Source organism: Drepanopeziza brunnea, assembly GCF_022702325.1.
Source record: "Drepanopeziza brunnea f. sp. 'multigermtubi' strain 214-2 chromosome Unknown ctg3, whole genome shotgun sequence".
Lineage (NCBI taxonomy): Eukaryota > Fungi > Ascomycota > Leotiomycetes > Helotiales > Drepanopezizaceae > Drepanopeziza > Drepanopeziza brunnea.
Genome location: NW_027094066.1, coordinates 2,318,334 through 2,331,004, shown reverse-complemented (window position 1 = coordinate 2,331,004; position 12,671 = coordinate 2,318,334). Strand labels below are relative to the sequence as shown.

Sequence of the window (12,671 nt, the reverse complement as noted above, 5' to 3'; positions counted from 1 at the left end):
GCATGAGATTATATTTTTTTCTTCTCCTCATGTGCATTGTTCCATTTTATCCGTACATTGTGTGGATCTCATCTAGCGATCACTTCGATCGCTACGTAGTACAGTCTATCATGTATATATAATAAAGGTAGATTATCGCCTCAGATCAATTACAGTAGCATTGTGCTTCTTCGTCTTTTCTCTTTCTTTCTTTCTTTCTTTCTTTCTTTCTTTCTTTCTTTCTTTCTTTCTTTCTTTCTTTCTTTCTTTCTCCTCCCCCTCTCTCCCTCTCCCCTCCCCCCCTCTCTTTGCATCTCTCTCTCTTTTAACATAGAGAAACAAAGAAATGAAAGAAAAAGCGAGTGAATTACTGAATGAAACAAAGAAAGAAGAAACAATCCCTCATCCGGTCGGGAAAAAAAAAAGGATATAAGACGTCAGAACTCCAACCCCCATCTTGCGCACGAACAATAACCCTCTATCTCAATCTTTTGAAGTATACACAAACATCATCATCAGGAGAAGAGGAAGAGGAAGAAGAAAAAGAAGCTTTTCTAAGTATTGCATCGAGAAACTTACTATATCAGCTAAAGAAAAGAAAAAGACACGAAACGAAACCGAAGAACAGTACAAGCAGGGAAGAGAATCCAAGATGTCTCTATCTCTATCTCTATCCCCATCGCCAACCCAAATCCAAACCTATCGCACGCCGGTCGTGCCACATTCGCCCACCACCATCACCATCACCACCGCCTCCACTGCCCCATGGCCCCAGACCGACCACCAGATAGCGCTCGACTCCCTCACAGCCACGCTCGCTGCGTTCAAGCTACGCGTCCTCGCCTCCCCGACGAGCAAGCCAGCCCCATCAGAGCCAGACGCTAACTCCCAGCAGTCCCGAACATCGTCCCTCTGCTCGAGCGAAGAGAAGATTCGAATGCAGTCTTTATCCCTGCTGATCCCACTGCCCCTCGCGATCCGCAAGATAAAGCTTGCTGCACCGCCGTCGCCGCCGAAGCGGCCGACGGTGGTGCAGTCGCTGGGTAGGAGGCATTGCTCGTACGAGGCGCTGGTGAAAGTGTGCTCGATTCCTGATTTCAATTCTGATTCTGATTCTGATTCTAATTATGATAAGGGTTCTGATTCTGGTTCTAGGAACGAAGAGAGGGGGGAAGGGGTCGATTTCCGATGCCGCGCAGAGCCGTTCCTCGCGTACGACTCCTTGTACGACCCTGCGCTGGTCTTTGACGAGGTGGACTGGACGCCGAGGACGACGAGGAGCGAGACGAGTGGTTGGATGAGTCCTTCGTTCGTGGGGGAGAGCGAGGGGAATGTCTGGGATAGGAATTGGGGGGAGGATGATTCTGACGAGGAGGAGGAGAACTTGAGACCGATGCCCTTGCGCTTGGGGATGGGCTTGAAATCGAGGCTTAGGATGCTTGAGAGAGATAGTGAGAGTGAGTACTCAAATTCGCGGCCGGGGACGCCGGCGAATGTGGAGAGGAAGATGAGTGTGGAGAGTAGCCTGAACCCGTGGGCGAGGGACGGACGGAAAAGTATCGCGCGGGATTTGGCGAATGTGGTGATGGATTTTGAGAATACCTCCGCATGCGTCGAGATCTTCGCTTCACTGGATGTTGAAGCCCTCGTCGCTGATCCCGAGTGGGAGTTTGAAGACCACGATGCCCTGCGAGGCGCCACGGCGATGGATCTCAGACGGCATGCCCCGAGGCGGAGTTGCTGGTGTCATTGGTGCGAGTTGGATCGGAGCTCTGTCCCGGGGGCAAGGGGGATACACGATGCGACCAAGTGGTGCGGGTGCAATACGTGCTTGGATTTTCTCTCCGTGGAGATGGAAGCTGTTGAGAAGGTGGGTAGTGCCGAGTGGTACGGCTCGCTGCTGCAGCAGATTCAAGAGCAGGAAAGATGGGCTGTGAAGGAGGAGAAGGATTTCGGGATAGCGACTGAGACTGAGACTGACGCTGGCGTCGAGCAGAGAAAGGGGGAATCGTGGGGGACGATGATCTCGAGGGCGTTGCGGTCCGAGTGAAGAGAGTAGGATGGATGGATGCCTTTGGCTGATAATCTAGAGTAGTTCATACATTCATTTAATCGTATCCACGCATCGATCGTCAAGCAACGTGACCAAATGATCAAAAGCAAGCAGAATTACCTATTTAATGCCTTAAAATCAGCCGCAGAATACACAACAGTAGAGCAGAGCAGAGCAGAGCAGCGCATCACATAACTCGAGTCAGACTTCCTGTTCGTGCCCTCTCTCGTGACATTTTCGTGACACTCTCGTGACTTTCCACGATGTACCCACCGTTGATCACCCGTCGTTTATCACCCGCGCCACCAATCAATGACCACAGGCCACACCCGCCACCGAAAGCCAAGCGGCGCGGGAAAAATCTCTAGGCTATCGATCGTCGACGTCGCCGTCGTGAGCAGTTTCTGTTGTAGTTTCTCTTCCGGGCGGAATCAGCCGTACGAGGGCGGGGTGGCCGGCAGGTTTCGAACGAAGTGCGGCGGCAACTGGCGGGCCAGACGGATAGCCCTGCATATCTGCACCGGCATCCCCATCTCCATCTGAATCTAGAGTGAGAAGTGCAATCCGGAGATTGAAATGGAGACGGAGATGGAGGTGAAGATGGAGATGGAGATGGAGGTGGGGTCGTGCCGGGTCATGTCATGTGATAAATAGCGGTAAGGTAGAATAAGCCCCGCAACACACTGTACGGACAGAACTCTTTACAGAATAGGCCCGGTCGTGGCCCGCGCAAAGGTAAGGTGAGGTCATCTTGACAAGGAGAGTCCTGTACTAGCTCTACTATATTCGGGATCCCCGCATCAATCTCAGCCAATCATATATGAGTTAGCAATGCCAAGCTGGACCATCCCGACCCCAGACCCCAACTAGCCCCCACCCCAGCCCCTCCCAGCCCAGGGCCAACCTTCCGGCAGAGAAAGAGCTGCCAGAACTCAGTGGTACGTAGAAGCGCAGAAGCGCAGAAGCGCATAAGCGCCGAAGCTCACTCACTTCTCGTCCCATCTCCCTCTCTCCCTCTTTCTCTCTCTCTTCCTCTCCGCAAAACCGCAGGCAATTGATTCGGAATACTTGCTTGCTTGCGTGCCTGATCAACTGATTGATTGATCGATTGATTGTTCAAATCCTTCGGTTCGTTGGACAAAGCATACAAGAACTACTGCTGAGCCTATTGACGTCAGTTAAGTCATGTAAGTTCCCCTCCGTTGCTATGCCACGAAAGAAACTGCTACGACAGTAGGTCGTGAGCAAGTGAGTAAATAAGTAACTGACCGACCTCAGACCGGATGGACGTATAAGGCAAACATTACAAACATATACCCCTCACTCACTTAATCAATCCTCGGGAATCCGAATCTGCAAGCAAGAGCTGCTCCTTCCCGGATTACCACCCCTCGCGCACTACGTCTTTTCCAATCGCGACATTACTGCACTGATTTTCTTCTTCTTCTCTTCTTCTTCTTCTTCTTCTTCTTCTTGTTCTTTTTCTATTTCTTCTTCTTTTTCTTCTTCTTCCTCCTCCTCCTGCTCGCTCCCCATCACCAAAACCAGCTGAGAGCGCCGCAAGCAATTCCACTACCACTACAACACTATGCGGCGCGAAATCGATACCGAAACAAAACGGGACATCCGGGGCCACTATCTCTTCGAGGTAGCCACTGAGGTCGCCAACCGAGGTACCTATCACCTACCTACCCCCCCCCCCCCCCCCCCAAAACTCCGTGGAGAGGCGATCATGGGTCGGTCAGTCACTAACCGCAGGCAGTGGGTGGCATTTACTCCGTCATCAAGTCCAAGGCCCCCGTCACCACCGCCGAGTATGGCGACCGATACTGCCTCATTGGGCCTCTCCACAGGCAATCTGTGAGTTGGAAGACTCATGCACAGATCCAGATGCCTACTAACAACCACAGGCCGCCGTTGAGGTGGAAGCCCTTACTCCAACGAACCCCCAGCTGGCCGCCACTATCGCGGCTATGGAATCGCGAGGAATCGGCATCGTATACGGACGCTGGTTGATCGAGGGAGCCCCCAGAGTCGTTCTGATCGATACTAAGACGGGATACCGCTTTCTGGACGAGTGGAAGGCGGACTTGTGGCACACGGCCGGGATCCCATCTCCTCCGGGCGATGATGAGACCAACGAGGCGGTAGTCTTTGGCTACCTGGTCGCATGGTTCTTAGGAGAGGTCAGGCGAAACTTCTCTACGATGCGGACTCACCAGCTAACAGCTATAGTTCGTTGCACACGAGAAGGATAAAGCCGTCATTGCACATTTCCACGAGTGGTTGGCAGGCGTAGCTCTTCCCCTCTGCAAGAAGCGACAAATCGATGTCACGACCATCTTCACGACCCACGCGACCCTTCTCGGTCGATACCTGTGCGCTGGCTCGGTTGATTTCTACAACAACCTACAATATTTTGATGTGGATCATGAGGCGGGAAAGCGTGGTATCTACCACCGCTACTGCATTGAGCGCGCCGCGACACATGCCTGCGATGTCTTCACGACCGTGTCTCACATCACGGCGTTTGAATCCGAACATCTCCTCAAGCGCAAGCCCGATGGTGTGCTTCCCAACGGTCTCAATGTCACCAAATTCTCTGCCATGCACGAGTTCCAGAATTTGCATCAGCAGGCCAAGGAGAAGATTCACGATTTCGTCCGCGGCCACTTCTACGGGCACAATGACTTTGACCCGGAAAACACCCTGTACTTCTTCACGGCCGGTCGCTACGAGTACCGAAACAAGGGTGTCGACATGTTCATAGAGTCGTTGACACGCCTGAATCAACGACTGAAGGCCTCCGGCTCGAAGATGACCGTGGTCGCATTCATTATCATGCCGGCGCAAACCCAATCCCTAACGGTGGAGGCCTTGAAGGGGCAGGCGGTGATCAAATCATTGCGAGACACGGTTGACACTATTGAGCGTAGCGTGGGAAGGCGGATCTTTGAGCGCGCTCTCAAGTGGCACGATGGCGACCCTATGCCCGATGACAAGGATTTGATCACCAGCCAGGACCGCATCCTCCTCCGCAGACGGTTGTTCGCCATGAAGAGGGAGGGGCTGCCCCCGATCGTAACCCACAACATGGCCAATGACGGCGACGATCCGATTCTGAACCAGATTCGCCGAGTCCAGCTCTTCAACCAAGAAGATGACCGGGTGAAGATCGTGTTCCACCCTGAATTCCTGAACTCGGCCAATCCCGTTCTGCCAATGGATTACGACGAGTTTGTCCGAGGGACTCATATGGGCGTCTTCCCCTCTTACTACGAGCCGTGGGGATACACCCCGGCAGAGTGCACCGTCATGGGTGTCCCTAGTATCACCACGAACCTCTCGGGATTCGGATGCTACATGGAGGAGCTGATTGAGAACTCGACGGACTACGGAATCTACATTGTCGACCGCCGCAATAAGGGTGTGGATGACTCAGTCAACCAGCTTGCGTCCTACATGTTTGACTTTGCGGAAAAGTCTCGTCGTCAACGTATCAACCAGCGCAACCGAACCGAGCGTCTGAGCGATCTGCTGGACTGGAAGCGAATGGGCATGGAGTACGTGAAAGCAAGACAGCTGGCCCTCCGCAGAGCATACCCCTCCTCCTTCAGCAGCGAGGACAAGGACGACTGCATCCCGGGTATTGAGCAGAAGATCTCCCGGCCATTTAGTGTTCCTGGATCGCCGAGGGATAGAAGTGGGATGATGACGCCGGGTGATTTTGCCAGTCTGCAGGAAGGCAGAGAGGGTCTGAGCACGGAGGATTATGTTGCGTGGAAGTTGCCGTAAGTTTTTGTATCTGAATGGACGGATTTGCGTTGCTAACTGCTGCAAAGTGAGGAGGAAGACCCCGATGAGTACCCATTCCCTCTCACCCTGAGGGCGAAGAAATCCACCAGTCCTTCGAGCCCTGCCGAGTCACTCCTCACGAATGGCAACTAAGCCCGACTTGGATGGATGAATGTGGATGATTGGGGTGGTGGCCCCAGGCAACTTCCGATATATGAATATTAATCCTCGGTGGGGGCGGCGATGCACGAGGAGTCCGGTCAAGTGGTGGAATGCAGTGGGTTGAGATGAGATGAATGGCTAATTGTGCTCGGTGTGGGACAGGACCGGGAAAACCAAAAGCAACCACTCGTGTAGTAAGATGATTTTTCGCCTTTGCATCTGCTTATCTGTCTATCATTGCGCGCATTGGGGTTTTGCTTGCATGCATGTAAATTTCTATCATGGAATGCTCAGTCTACTCTTGCTTGGTTTTTCTTGGTCGAGGTCCTCGCTCGTATTTGATGGCTAGTTGCATTTTCTATGGACCTTGTGGTTTTTCGTTTGCCTGCATGCTTGCCTGCTTTGATGAGATGATAAGATAAGAAGATAATGTGGCATAATAAGATGGGATAATAATATGACATAATATGATATAATAAGATAATGGGACGGGATTGAATGATAGGATGAGTAACGGGACGGTATGGACGCGAGGGAAGAAGAACAAAAACGGGATGGCGACACTGAACAAAGGAAGAGAAAAGTAAATTAGAAACTATGTAATTTTGCATTTTCTCTGTTTATATATATATATATATATATGCATATTTAATTCATGTATATGTATTTTACTTGATAATTAATTATACGATATATATTTTAATTTAAAGAGTGTGAACGAACGAATCAGTTTTTGGAAGTGTGGAGTGGAAGAGATGGGGGGAGGAGAGGAGGGGGCGAGGAGGGGTTGAGGGGTGAGGGGTGAGGGGTGAGGGGTGAGGGGGTGATGGGGCCGGATAAGTTTGGAAAACCTGGGACGTTCGTTGTATTTCTCTTTAAGAGGGGGGGGGTTTGTGGGGGGGGGTTTTTTTTTTTTTTTTTTGGAGCTAAGAGTTAATAGTCAGTGCACTGACTATTAGAGTTATTCTGCTTTCTGAATATAGTTTCTTAACTTTTGAAAGATGGTTAGGTTAGTTTAAGTTAGTACGTAGGTTAATAGGTGCAACCTTTTTTCCAAGGTCGGCTAGGTACCTATCATATGGCGTTAGGTCAATCGAGGAGCATGAAAGAAATCCTCGAAATGAGAACGTGCAAAATTGAAACCTCGACAAGTAGTTTCGTTGTGGAATCGATGTTGCGATTTATTTGCGATTGCGCTTGGTAACGTTCTCTGACGTTTGATTTCGAGGGTCGTTCGTCTTCCTCTTATCTTAATACGGACGGAATGGGTACAGTAGAGAAGTATCCTTGGATACAATATATTTCCCCCATCCCCCTCCGCTATTTTACAAGTCAGGATTTTTTTTTTTTTTTTTTAAAAAAAAAACAAGCTTTAAACGTTAATAATTACTCTGCAGTTTTTTTTTTTTTTTTTTTCTTTTTTTTTCGATGGAGACTTGAGATTGAAATTTATATGCCAACTGCTCTTTTTGCAGATTTCTTCTCCTAGTTTTTCGAGAGGGGTTTCGGGGTTTACGAGGTTTTGTCTTGGGGGTTTAAATGTCTAATGCTTTTTTATGAAAAAAAAAAATACTACTAGTTCAGTCAACTAGAAGCCGAAAACAGCTTTGAAACCGAGACTTGGGAGAGGTACTAAACGCGCGTCCTTAGCCGAGAGAGAAATTGATGTATAAAAGAGAGCGCGGCGAGGATTTCTCGTATTGAGGGAAACAAAAGAGGGGAGGTACAGTTCATGACGATTTGAGGATGATTCTGATTTGTGCTTGCTTGGGTTGCTTTAGTATTGTGTTATGTTATGTTATGTATAGTTAGATCTTGTATGGGTTTTGGATAGGTAGCTGGGATTTCATAAGAGAGAGGGCTGCATGTGATTGGGTTTGTATAGAGCAGGCTTGCTTGTTCTGTTAATACGATTGATCTGTTGTTATCGTGTATGTTTGTGTTGTCGGTACATATTGTGCTGCCAGATATTATTGATAGCTTTTTTTTTTTTTTTTTTAAAAAAAAAAGACGGATGAGTTGAGTTTTAGTTCATATCAGCTCTCATAATTTCCTGCTTGAGCTGATTGTGATTTTACCTTACGTGGCTGAGGGATTGAGGCCGATTTTATTTGTAGAGCTTCCAGTTCTTCCAGGCCTTCAGCTCCTCCAGTTCTTCCATTGTTGGGTATTGCATTGACTGATACTGCTCTTTATAGGTACCTGGCTTATAATTTGAACTCGGTCATTTATAGTGATTGCAATAGGTGACTTCTAGGTAATTGGCGTGCATAGTACTGCGTGAATTTGCTTGCATGACTGTCGTAGCATACAGTAGGTAGTACTAGGCAACTGCTGTTGGCCACTTAAGCGAGAAAATCAAAAGCAACTTTAAACATTCAACCACCACTTCTCAATTGCGTAATAATCACAAATCCAAATCCTATAAAAATAATACCATTCGCATTCCTAGATCTCCTTCATTCTTATTATTCTTTGGCGTAATTATTCGAATGCGCATGGACCTTAATATTTGGTATGCCAGCCTTTAGCCGCGATACAAGCTTTAATCTTATCCGGCATACTCTCATACAAACATCGAACAACGACTGATCTAACGTATCCCACGCAGCTTGTAATCAACTCTCCATCTTTTGCCTTGCGGTCTGATTTGTTGATTGCAACGTCGGGGAACATTTGGTGAAGGGGTTTTGTTTTTTTTAGTTTTTTTTTTATATATAAGCCACTTAACGTGCTCGATCGGATTGAGGTCGGGGGAATAAGGTGGCCAGTAAGACGGCTTAAACGGGTGACTCGCTTCACTCATTATAAATTCGTCATCTTATTTCCTTCGTTGCTACTATCAGTGCTGAGGTCATGCGATTCCAATTTCTTAAAAGATACATTATTTGCGTAATAATAGAAGTTGGCAATCTTGGGGCTGTTTAATTCGTAGCGGTCTTTTCTTTATGAGAGATGTATGTATCTCCGGAGTCCATCTTAACGTATGCAATCATCTGGTCCTCAAAGTGATGGTCCAATATTCAGCTTGGAAAATTACCAAGATATCAGTCTCCTCTCCAAGCTTCAGCCCTAAGCATTCCATTAGCTTAGGCAGACCTCAAAGATTGTGAGTTTGTGTCTTCAGTTCTGTAAAAAACCAGTCTGGCCGATCAGAATTGTGAATACAAGAGGAGATAACTGTCTTTACTGTTCAGGTTATCAGTGAAGGTGAAGATGAACTTTTTATTGCAATGTCGGTCTATTTAATCTCCATTTCAAAGGTAAGTCTAGATCAACAATCCCATCAATCGAAAACGTCGTCCGATATGTCTCCAAAAAAGATCCCGCTTGCGGGAGCAGCAGCAGGAATTTATTGAAGCCACGAAGTCTCTCTCTCTCCTGCTCGAAGTACTCCGCGTATCCAAACAGATCAAATTGTGCGCATCGTAAAGCTGTGCTACCGGTGCCTAGGAAAATAGATTTTGAGCCTCGAAGACAACGAGCGCGTACGAAATGGCTCGGCTCCTCTTCTCTGTGAGATGAAGTTTTGGATTTGAAAGACTATTCCTCGGCAGCGTTTTATTGCTGCCGGTTGATTTATCGCTATCGATTCCTTTGTTTTCAAATTCTATTATGGCATTATAATCCTCTTACGCTATGAAAAAAAGATGTATTTGATATCCTATACAGCAAGTGAAGCTAACTCACATAATTCAAAAAATCAACGCAATCGCATCTCCAACAGTAGCTCCGAATAGGATGGAAGATTGAGTATACACTCTTCCGTGTCGTAACAAACCAAAAAGGATCTCGCGTTCCTATTTACGCTTCTTAAGTAAGGAGTGAAGAGGACGTAATGGTAGGCGAAGAAACTACAGGTAGCGGGTTTATATGAGAAAGCCTACTTGCTAGAATCTATTTGACACTTTTGCTGATTGCGAAAAACTTTCGCTCTGACGAAGACTTCTAGTCATAGCTTGCTCTCTTCGTAACGGGGTCGAAGACGTGTTGGGCGATCGATGAACTCTCCAAGTTGAGTCAGAGGGAAGAGCACTACCACATAAAGTGACCGCTCTCCAATTCTTTTTAAAAAAAAATTGGGGTTTCTGGAATCCTCTATGACCTGATACATATATATATCACCTTCCGACTAGACATCTGCGAGCCTCCCTCCTTAAACAATCCCACCCCAAAATCCTGTCCCCTCAAAGAGAGCAATAGAGAAGACAAGGGTTGGAATACCTACATGGAAAGCCTTTCATACATTTAGAATCGCCCTCAGATACAAACCCGTCCGTCGAAGCCCTTTGCCGTAAAAGCGAGAGGGAAAAAAAAAAAAAAAAAAAAAAAAAAAAAAAAAAAAACAGGATTACAAGTCGCCAAGAGGATCGCAGACGTATAGGAAGAAACAAAGAAAAATCTTCGCGTACTCGAAAAGATCCGAAATCGTAGATCCCTTCTCACATCTCACAACCTTTTTTGCCTTTACCTCACCCTCATGATGCAGATCCGACTTCCCCCCGGTCGATCTCTAGGACGAACAGCCTGCAGATGCGTGGGCCGCGCACTCCCTTGCTACGCTACATATACTGATCAGTTTTGTGCACAGGTTTGAGATCCAAATCCACCAGGTTGGAGTCCGGATCGGAGTCAGCAATGTGTAATTTCTGGATTGCGGCAGCGGTGCCTGCTCAGAATGCGGTTCTTTTTTTTTTTTTTTTTTGGTCTTCCTCTAATGGCTGGCTTTTGTGACATGCAAGTTCGGGCTGGGGACGATACGGCGAGTAGATTTCAAGAGAAGAGAGGTATCACTGGGGCATGGAGTCCCTCCCGATTTACTACGTAGATTGTCCAATGCTTGATAAAGAAAAGAGGCTTTGCGGAAGCGAATAGCAGCAGTGCATAGGTAGCTTTAGCCGAGAGTGCCATACCATAGGCAAGAAAAGATAAAATTTCAGGCCTTACAAATTCTTATCATTAGACTTTTCGATCTTGGCTTTTTCGTTCGTTTCGTACCCATACCATCTAACGTTACCCCCGAGACTTTTCAAAACCCCCATACCCGGGTATCCATCTCGCTTCAAAAGTGCCCCAAGAAAACTCCTCCGATCCTACCCTCCCTAAAGCCTTGCAAGACGACTGTACCCACGACACACAAGAACGAAGTATAACCTACCTATCCTCCCGTGACCTATTCCGATTTCCTGACAAGCCACAAAAACTTTACCCACCCGATATACGCAAACCCCGTGTAGGTGACCGGGACATACCTCGCCCCCCTTTTAACCCACCACATACACACCTTCGCCGCCCAGCCCGGCCCAACAATCGCCCAGCCCATCTGGCTCCTGAAAGCCGCCGGTACGATGTGCCTGTACAGCAAATTCTCATCGTCGTAGTACTTCCGAGCATGCCTCGCAAAAGCGCGTTTCGAAGCTGTGTAGTCACGCATGACGACATTACCTGGAGGCGAGGGATGGACTTCAGCTTCGGAGCCGACGTACCAGACTTCCGGGAGAAGGAGGGAGTAGCCTGACCGCGGTGCGTAGTGGGATTTGAATAGCTCAACGAGGGAGACGGCTGATGTGCAGTTGGCTGTCATGGGATCCGTCTTCGACCCATGTGAGAGAATCAAGATGTCGGTGTTCTTGAGCGTCTCGATGGTCCGGGAATAGTCGTCGAAAGTCCAGTCTTTGCCGTACTTGAGTTCCTGGATGCAAGACGGGGACTCTTTTTGCAGTTCAAGTTTGAGAGCGTGGCCGAAAGCACCCGATGCACCGGTCATGGTGATTCTGCGCGTGCGGATGGAACATCCGGTTCCTAGCACCCAGTCAAAGACGCGGAAGCAGGAGGAGATGTATGATGAGGGGTCGACATGGTGCATAGCGTGGTATTGAGGGCCTACGACAAAGGCGTTGGGATCTTTGGGGACCATGTGGGGATAGGACTTGTGGTTCGAGTCGCGGCCCTGGAGGAGAGCAACCACTATCACTCGTCCCGTCTCGAAAAGCATGTTCAAGCCGAACAGCTCATCGGAGAGTAGACCTTGTCCCGTGAGACCGGCGTACTGAGCGATCAGGTAGCCTAGCCAGCTCCCGAAAAGTTGACATGAAAGCTCAAGAGGCATCTCGAGCACCATGTTCTGGACGAGGTATCGCTCGTTGAACTTTAATCGTCGGTTAAAGTAGAGGTGGTGGACTTGATGGAGGTAGCCGATTTGACGAAGGATCCAGAAACGTGATTTGGAGAATTGGTGGAGGGCGAAATGCGCGACGTCGAAGAAGAGGGAGCCCGCAAAGTAGATCCATAGACTTGAGATGATCGTAACCCACCAGGGAGAGCCTGTGGTGCCGACCAGAGCGTAAGAAAAAATGCTATTCATGGCGGAGACTCGTCCGAGGGTTTCTTTTCGACTTGATTTGCGTAATAGAACTATCCGTTGAGACCAGGCGAGTAAAATGGCTGTTGTCTTCCATCAATCTTGTTCTCATGTCTGAGTAAAGGCCAGTGATTCACAAAGGAAGCAAGGGAAACAAACAACTCTTAGCTGCAACTGATTGATTGGTACAACACTCCCTTCGCATCCGCCAAACTTCGACTGAGGATAATAGAAACTGATGATTGTGGATTTGGCAAAGCTCGAGTCGACCCAGCCAACATGAGAAACCCCTGGGTCTGGATACTTATTTGTTCCAAAATT

The 12,671-nt window shown here is 48.3% G+C and overlaps 3 protein-coding genes across 3 annotated transcripts; 2 read left to right on the top strand and 1 right to left on the bottom strand.

Moving 5' to 3' along the window:
* Positions 1-631: 631 nt before the first annotated feature.
* On the top strand, positions 632-2,029 carry L3040_002787 (uncharacterized protein; the record flags this gene model as incomplete). The annotated part of the gene is made up of 2 exons (XM_066155678.1): positions 632-1,057; positions 1,115-2,029. The coding sequence occupies 2 exons, from the start codon at positions 632-634 to the stop codon at positions 2,027-2,029; spliced, it is 1,341 nt and encodes a 446-aa protein (XP_066012654.1).
* A 1,591-nt stretch (positions 2,030-3,620) lies between these two features.
* Positions 3,621-5,980, top strand: L3040_002786 (uncharacterized protein; the record flags this gene model as incomplete). Its single annotated transcript, XM_007296262.1, has 5 exons — positions 3,621-3,705; positions 3,795-3,892; positions 3,943-4,218; positions 4,268-5,823; positions 5,875-5,980. 5 exons carry the CDS (start codon positions 3,621-3,623, stop codon positions 5,978-5,980), a joined length of 2,121 nt encoding a protein of 706 aa, XP_007296324.1.
* Positions 5,981-11,162: 5,182 nt separating this feature from the next.
* L3040_002785 (uncharacterized protein) lies at positions 11,163-12,353 on the bottom strand (the record flags this gene model as incomplete). Its single annotated transcript, XM_007296263.1, has 1 exon — positions 11,163-12,353. The coding sequence occupies one exon, from the start codon at positions 12,351-12,353 to the stop codon at positions 11,163-11,165; it is 1,191 nt and encodes a 396-aa protein (XP_007296325.1).
* Between the last annotated feature and the right edge of the window lie 318 nt (positions 12,354-12,671).